The sequence below is a fragment of the Populus euphratica genome, unplaced genomic scaffold, assembly GCF_000495115.2.
Source record: "Populus euphratica unplaced genomic scaffold, PopEup_1.0 scaffold94.1, whole genome shotgun sequence".
Classification (NCBI taxonomy): domain Eukaryota; kingdom Viridiplantae; phylum Streptophyta; class Magnoliopsida; order Malpighiales; family Salicaceae; genus Populus; species Populus euphratica.
The window spans coordinates 455332-463905 of NW_011499977.1; the positions used below are offsets into that span (position 1 = coordinate 455332).

The 8574-nt window shown below is 35.5% G+C and overlaps 1 protein-coding gene across 2 annotated transcripts; it reads right to left on the reverse strand.

Annotated features, from left to right (window-relative positions):
* Positions 1–1840: 1840 nt before the first annotated feature.
* Positions 1841–7180, reverse strand: LOC105139601 (uncharacterized). 2 transcript variants are annotated; one of them, XM_011046099.1, is made up of 4 exons: positions 7012–7180; positions 5103–6235; positions 3372–4042; positions 1841–3228 (listed from the first exon to the last, which is right to left on the reverse strand). In XM_011046099.1, the coding sequence occupies exons 2-4, from the start codon at positions 6203–6205 to the stop codon at positions 2207–2209; spliced, it is 2796 nt and encodes a 931-aa protein (XP_011044401.1). In that variant the 5' UTR covers positions 6206–6235; positions 7012–7180; the 3' UTR covers positions 1841–2206. The 2 variants fall into 2 exon arrangements, with proteins under 2 accessions (XP_011044401.1, XP_011044402.1); XM_011046100.1 differs by lacking the exon at positions 7012–7180 and adding an exon at positions 6329–6523.
* Positions 7181–8574: the final 1394 nt, after the last annotated feature.

Here is an 8574-nt window from a genome sequence, read left to right on the forward strand (position 1 = left end):
TGATTCAATTGGTGTAGGATCTTTTCGATTATCCATCTGAAGTTAAAAAAACAACAACATGAATCAACAACTGACTACAATTGACTAATTGAGAATCAAGCAAACATATTGTAATGGATTAGGCAAAAAACAAATTGAGAATCAATTCATTGCAGAAATACTGTAACCATATACTGATTTTCCATGTTAACCAATAACCATATTAACCAATACCATATACATTGTAATGGATTAGGCAAAAAACAAATTGAGAATCAATTCATTGCAGAAATACTGTAACCATATACTGATTTTCCATGTTAACCAATAACCATATTAACCAATACCATATACATTGTAATGGATTAGGCAAAAAACAGATTGAATATCAATTCATTGCAGAAATATTGTAACCACTAACCAGATTGAATGAAGCTATGAACACTGTTCAAATCCATTTTGATAAAACAAATATATAACTCTTTACCAACCATCATAAACCATAAATCTAGCCAAACTCTCTTTACCAACCATCATATAACCTTTCCTGACCTGATTAAAAAAACACAGTACCCAATCCTAATTGGCTTATCTGTTTCAAAGTGGAACCCTCTGCTTTTAATTTCAACCAGCCTAGAACAGAAATGACATAGGACTTTAACCCTTTTTTATACCCTTGTAATGTGATTCAAAACTCAATCCAATGAGACTAACAAAGTAACAATGTTGCAATTGCAAATTACATCAATCAGCAAAGAATAAACAATTAAAGTATTTGTTGAGTGTAGGACCCTCCTAATCCAAACAACAAGGACAAACTAATCAAGAACCGTTACAACAGAAAAAAGGATTTTGGCAAAAAAAAAATTCCCTTCCCTTGAAAGGGCAAGCCAAAGGCAACAACAACGTAGGTCTTGAAAGCTGAGATGAGATGGACCACAAATAACAACCAAACCTGAGGAAGATAAAAAAAAAAGCAGAAAATCAAGAGGAGTTAAAAAGGTCCAAGCCTTGTGAAGCCAATGGCAAGAAACGTTAGAGAAGCATCAAAGTTTGAAACAAAAAATTGAACTTACAAGCACATGAAAATGAACTTTACCTTGCCGCCTTTTCTCTAATGGAGAAGCCCTCTCTTTCTGCTGCAAGTGAAGAGAGAAGCCAAGTGGTTTTGTGCAGGTTTTTGTTCGGCTGCAAGTAGACTAAATGGATGTGGAGATGTGGGTTGTTGACTTATTGTTCGGCTAGAGAAGAGACAGATGCAAGGGGTAAGAGCAAGACGCAGGGAGGATGAAAATTAAAGGGGCAAGAGTCAAGATGCAGGGGTAGAGAGCAAGAGCCGCAAGACAGATATAGAAGGGAGAAGAGGGAGGATGAAAATTGAAGGGCGGCAGCTTCAGAATGTTAATTAGGGTTAGGCAGAAGGGAGAAGAGTTTTTAGTTATGTTATTTATACTACTAGTTCGGTTCACCGGTTTAAGTGGTCAAACCGGAACCAAACCGAACCTACAAGATTTTATGGTTTTAAAAGTTGGTTTAATCAGTTTTTTATCTCGATTCAGTTTTCTCGGTTAATTTCTTCTCGGTTCTCTCGGTTTTTTCGGTTAATCGGTTTTTTTGAACACCTCTAATGTACATGACAAGAATATAAGTACAATGATTATATTAAGAAAATCTCAAAAGTAGAGGGATGGAATATCTCGAGACAATCTCATTAGCTATGGATGAAAGGAATTGATAAAAAAACAATTATAAGTCGATCATGTTAAGAAAATATTAAAAACACAGGGATGGAACATCTTAAGAGAATCTCTTTAGTGATTGATGAAAGGAGATGATAGAAAAACAAAAACACAAGTAGACATTAAAAAAATATTAAAAGTTTAGGGATGGAAAATCTCAGAGATTTTCATTTGGTATCGTGGAAGGAGATGATAAGAAAATGTAAGAAGATTTGCAGTAATTAAAGAACACAATTTTGTTTTGAATACATTTAATTATGAAAGCCTCTTTTGGCTTCATAAAATTACACATCTCATTTTCCCCCAACAACAATTCTGGTCCGCAGTACCTTTAATTAGTTGGGAAATCCAATCAAAGGAAGAAACTTTTGTCCACCTTTGAATCCAACTGTTTCCTCCACTTGATATCTCCAATAATCATGTGTGTGGAAATAATAAATGCTTCAAAAGAACAAAGAATATTAATCGATCACAAAAATCTTCAGTCATCAGAATTTTGCGCATTGTTTAGGCAGGCCTGTTTCATGATCCACACTCACAATTTCTGTGGCGTTGTCGCACCTGAGTACATCTTGACCCAGCTTAGCTCCAGCTGCCTTCAGACCCCTGAGCGAAACGGGTTGGTTGAACAAGTTAAGTGATGGCAATTTTGATGCTGGAGGAAACTTCCCATTTGGCAAAAAGGATCTAAAATCTTCCTTCAACAATGGCACCTCAAAATCTGTCTTGTCATGCTTAACAACATTGTCCTTTGCACTAATGTGAGCCCCTGGTTCCATATGGTTAGTCGAGAAGCTTGCCTGGTTCGGAAAGTTGGGGTAGAGACTAACATAGCCTCGGAGGTACATCATGTCAATGAGGAACTTTTTCCATGAAGCTTGCCATCCATTTGTTCTTGACTTTGGGATCTGAACTGGGTTTGCCTTGGCATCTTCAGTGAACCTCATGTTCATGTAAACATAGAATTCTCTCCATTGTTTAGGGAAGAACACTGCACCCCAACTGCAAGGTAGCTGGTGGAGATAAGGGGTGTTAGGATGGATTCGTTTAAAGAACTCAGTTGCATTCCATCTTGGCCTTTCTTTCACCACCTCCACCAATTTAGGCGTGTAAAGGGAGATGGAGGAGAGCTCAGGTAGCGACACTTGTGGATCATAGTGATAGGCCAAAAGAGCATACTTGATCCATAGATAGTAGAACGGAGAGACTTCAATATCATCTTCGAGTAGGAGGCCATAATCATCATCAGATGAAGGGTACCAACTTTCACTGACTGCTCGAATTAGGCCTCCTTGGATGATTCTTCTTCTGAGGGTTTTAGGACCATGAGGCCAATTAAATGAGCTCACTAGTCTTATAGTTTCCTCGTCAACTTTACTGTCCACGTTGAAGCTGATGGGGATTTCATCCCCCACATAATAGGCATCGCTGAGAGACTTGAGAAGCCTTGTTAAAGAAGAAGCACGATTTTGGGTGATTATGTTGACAGAAATCCGCATTTTATTCCAGTCTGCATAGGCAAGTTAATTGTATGGTTAGTTGAAACAGCTTGATATTTGCTTAATGGAACTGAATCTGAGTATTTATCATTAGGCTGTTACTTATTTAGAGAAAATAGCATATAAGGGCTGAAAAGCTTGGATGCGTTCTTACTTGGCAAAGCTGTTGATCTTAGATCAGCCATCCAAAGAATCTTTGATATTGAAGGCCTTGGTAGAAGAACCAATGTTGTGCCATTAGTACTAGTCTCCGTCGCCATTTTCAAGGCTTTCTTCACATTAGGATCAATGTCATTCACTGCGATCAAAACACTGGGATTGTGAATCTTGATCAATCCTTTCACGCTCGTGTACACTGTTTGTATTACTGGCACTTCTGAATTTGATATTTCCGTCTGCGCCGCAACTGCCAAATCAAATATCTTGAATCTTCGCTCTTTGCAGACAATCTTAGGCCAATTTAGAGCGGTTGCAGCATCTTCACAGGGGCAAAAATTGCCTCCAGAGACAACAATGTACGCCTTTTTGCCAACAGTAGACCTGAACTTCTCAATAAGTGGTGCAAGTGCTTTAACTTCATCGACCGAGTGGGCATAAAAGAGTGCATCTATTTTTTGAGGGTGCATTGCTGCCCATTGAGTCACATATCCAGTAGAGAGTGCTTTCCACCACTGATCATCTCGGACTTGAACAATGTCCTTGAAAATTACAGTGGTTTCAGAAACATAAGCAAGCCTGTGCTCACTATCACCCCATGTTTCCTTGTCGTTTGGATCAACCGGAAGCACAAATGAACCAGCATTTCTGTACTTCTGTAGCTGATAGCTGCATGTGTTAAGGAAAAATTATAACATCAGAACTAGTTACCTAACTAGAGAACGACTTTCTTTCATATTAAGAGAACTCGTCATTCCTCCACAATCAAGTATCATGGTACCATTTTTACCTTAATTTCTTATCTTGGTAACGATCATAGCAGTTAAATGACTTAAAATTACATGGATAACAATAACTTCAGCTTTGAAAACCATTTGCACAAATTGAAAAACTAAAAAATAATAAACATTAATCCATTTGAATGGTTGGTATTATGCTTATTATACAAGAGCCACTAAAATCAGTAATGGAGCACTCTCCATTCTCCACTGATGGTACACTTGAACTTACTCCTAAGCCCTATCCAAACTAATGAGCAGATAGTGCTACAAGGAATCTCAAAAGGGAAGTGCTAATTCCAACTAATTTTTCTTTTTCATCTCTTTTATCAAATTAAACATGTATATAATTAAGAAGAGACAGATTAGGGGATACATAAATATCAGTAGTGGAAAGAGGTACAGAGTATCATCTTGAAATGGAAAATATTATATTAGTAATGATAATAATAAACTAACAGAAGAAAGGCTGACCCCATGTTTAAAAAAGGGAGGCCATGCTAAGCAGATTCTTGTGTTGAATGCTTGCCTAGATGTTTTCACATTTTAGATGAAAATTAGTTGTGTATCATTTTTGTATGAAGCAAAACCATTAATCAATTACATTTTTCAAAACATTAATCTAGTAAATTTATGATTCTAACCATATATTATTGAATAGGTTACCAACCCAATTAAAGATCAATTATTGTCATAGTCAAACTTAGGTGATGTGATGATAAAACAACTCTTCTTTAAAGACATTTTTTCACAACGCTTTATAAAAATGGTACTGGCTTACAACTAGCTTAAATCAGAAAGAGAGAGATATGATATTATTATTAATGTATGGAAACTCCAGTGCCCAGAAATCTAGGCGACATCTCAGGTCAAAGTTTACAGGAAAACCATCACATTTAATCTTAACTAGGAAATAAAAGTGATCAAAATGCAGTAAGAAGTGGGCATACCTAAGATGCAGATCTTCTCCTGTCATGAAGGTCATAGGTGCCTCAACGAATAGTGTCTTAACGAGCTCTGCAGATAAAAACCATGAACTGGAAAGAAAATCCACCTGCACAATTTTATCAACTGTTATGTCATAAGCAGGGTCAGGCAAATAGAGTCCTGCATCTTTGGACCGGAACTTTCTGTAGCTAGGGAACGTAAAGTCCTTTTGCCTGAAAGGCAAAATCCTTCCTATGCTGCCCAAAACCGAGTTCTTGTATTTTTCTGTCCCTGCTACGTGAGATAATATCTGTAGCATTTTCCTTCCTGGAATCATGTCATCATCAACAATATATACAAGATCGGCTTCGGTTTGTAAAGCCATCTGGAACCTTCCATAGTACTTGAAATCATAGCTAGAACTAATGAAACTGATTCTTGAATCATTGTAGCTGTTTACAATTCTCTTTAGTGAGAGCTCATTTGGGCTCCCAAATGAAAGTACCCAGACATGGTGGAAAGGAAGCGTCTGGTGAAGCAAAGAATCAAGCTGGGCACAAAGCGTCTTTCTCTTGAAATGGTTTAAGATCACTGTGACCCTCGGCTTATTGGGACCTCGCAAATCCCACTTGGACTTCATTGCCATTAGCTCGGACAGAGTTTCTGTTCCAATAGACTTACTTTGAAAATCCAATACCTCATCATAAAGCTCTCTCTTCAACTTAATCATTTGAGCATCATTTGATTTCTTCTGCTGGAAATCAATTTTTTCATGCTCACAAACTTCTGATGGATTGATTGGCCGGATTTCTGCTGTAACAAGAGAAGCAGCTTCCTGGTACCGACCAAGAACATGGGGTGGGATAATGAAGTGTTTCCATTGCTGTGCGATTCTTGTAGCCCATGTAAAGTCTGGTTTGGTTCTTAAATCTATTGTAGGGCTCATGTAGTATAGTAAGAAAGTTGCATAAACTGCAAAGGCAAATTGGAGACAAGTGAGAGCAGTGACAAGCCTTGCCGAGGAACTCCTCTGTACCTTGGACTTGGCCTTTCCTCCCACATAATCACTAAGCATCCCTTCCAAGTAATCCCCACTTTTCATCGTCGAATTCCGGATTAACCCCATATCTTGAATTCAATTAAAATCAATGTTTACCTGCAAGAAAACGCAAAATCAATCAATCAATCAAACATACAGAACTCCACAACTAGAATATCAAACTTTCATGCTGGGTTCCTTGACGCTAACCAAACAGTATAAATTCAAAATATGGTGAAAGATTCAACGATGTTAGACTGATCGGGAAAGCCCCGAAGAACTCTAGTACTTGAAAACGAGGAAGAAGGCAAGTTGGTGGTGTTGGTTGGAGTTCGTGTAGTAACGGATCCAGTGCCTTTGTACATACTTATATGAATGTATGGAAAGGTGATAAAAAGTGCAAGAGAAGCAGCACCCCATGAGAAATGCATCAATGGTCACATGGTCTAAACGTTGATATTAATAAAGTATCAATTTAAACAATGCTTCAACAACGAATAGTTTAGTACTGTTAATTACTTGTTCAACAAACGCGTTGCCTTCATTGCTTGCTATGCATCTCTCCCTCCCTCATGCCCCTAAGAAAACATTTTAAAGCCAGTTTTGATGCCGCAGAAAAGGGCTAGCCCAGCGTTTTTTGGCACTAGCCCTTATGGTGTTATTTACTCTCTCTAATAGATTAATTAACAGGATATTATTAATAAATTAAGCTAATTAAATCCCAAGAGACCAAACTGACAGAGAAAAGGCTTTCACCACAATTAATTAACTAATGTCAAACTCTAGCCCCTGGATCAAGAGCATCTGTCCAAACTCCAAAATCAAGTTGAAAGCATGAAAAATACTCCATTGACAAGAAACACTGAAAGAAACGAAGAATGTTAAGGCATTACCTTGTTTACAAAGAAAATGAACTACAGACGACATGCAAAAAGCCCTTTTCTTCTCCAGCAAATGAAGCACGCTAAAAGCTAGCTAAAACCTCAAATACACACAAACAGTGGTAATAGTAAATCAATGGCTGATACGAGACCTCGTAAGATTGCAGAGAAAAAAGCAAGAATTATTACATATGAAATATTTGAGTGTAAACTGGATCACGTATATTTATATTTTATATTGGTTTATAGCCAAGTTTGACTTAGCATATCGTACATAGTAGATGAACGTGGCTGCAAACTTTGTTAATGGCCCTTTGCCAAACTTTCGCAAGTTGAACGCCAAAAATCGTAGACTAGATTAAATTTGCTTGTGGAGGTAGAATTGAAACAAGTTTTGTCGCTTTCTTTAGAAAGAAAATAGAGAAATTAAAGTTAGAATTTGATCATCTATGTGGTCATTCTTCCTTCCAGACAATCAGTCAAGTCCTGTTTATAGGTGAGTGGCCATTACAGTAGCAGAAGATGATCGGTGAAGTATATAACCTTGATCTTAAGAAAACTATTGAGTAACTAACTAAAGTACATTAGTTATAGTTTAGAATTGATTATTGGGCTTCAAGGAATTAAGAAGAGGAAACTAATAATTAACTAAAAAGTTGAACAAATGCAGTAGTGTGTGGGAGAATTGTTGTGGTAGTAATTTTGGCTTATAAATATATTAAAATAATATATATATATATATATATATATATTTAAAAATTTATTTTTAATATTAGTACATCTAAATAATTTTTTTAAATTAATTTAAGAAACAAAACTTTGAGTTTTAACATACTTAGGCTTAATGTACAATGAGTAATTTTATAAAAATATATTTGGCAACAAAAAATATTAATTTGATATTTTTATCATATATTTATTAAAAATATTTTAAAAAATATCAAATCAATACTTTTACCATTCAAATGTATTTTGAAAAATACTATAAAAAACATGGTATAAAAATGTTATATATATATATATATATATATATATATATTCATTTCAGATTCAATCTTTCATAAATCACACACACATGCGTTTTTAAAAAAATTAAGAAAAGACTAGATAAAATTCAAAAAATAGATACATCATGGAATTTATTTATTTATTTACTTTAATGAATTCTAGACCTTCTTTGTCGTCCAATCTACTTGATAATGAGTAACTAATCACTACTTATATTTATTACACGATGTAAAAAGTTATTAATTATTTTTTTTCAGTGAACATAGTTCCTCCCTAGCTTTAATTATTCTAGTGATTTTTTCTTTAAATTTTAATTAGTTCTTCCTTCTGAAAAAAGAGATTGTTTTTACTAATATTATCTATCATAAAGCTGAACAAATAATGAAAAATCCCCAACCATAAATATTCATAAATTAATTTATTATATATATATATATATATGTATGTATTTATTATTATTATTATTTGCCTAAACCCATGTTTAAAAGGTTCAAAGTTAAAATAATAACCCACCATACCTAAACTTAGTAGAATGCTAAACTTAGAAGACATGATCCTCGCTTGTTT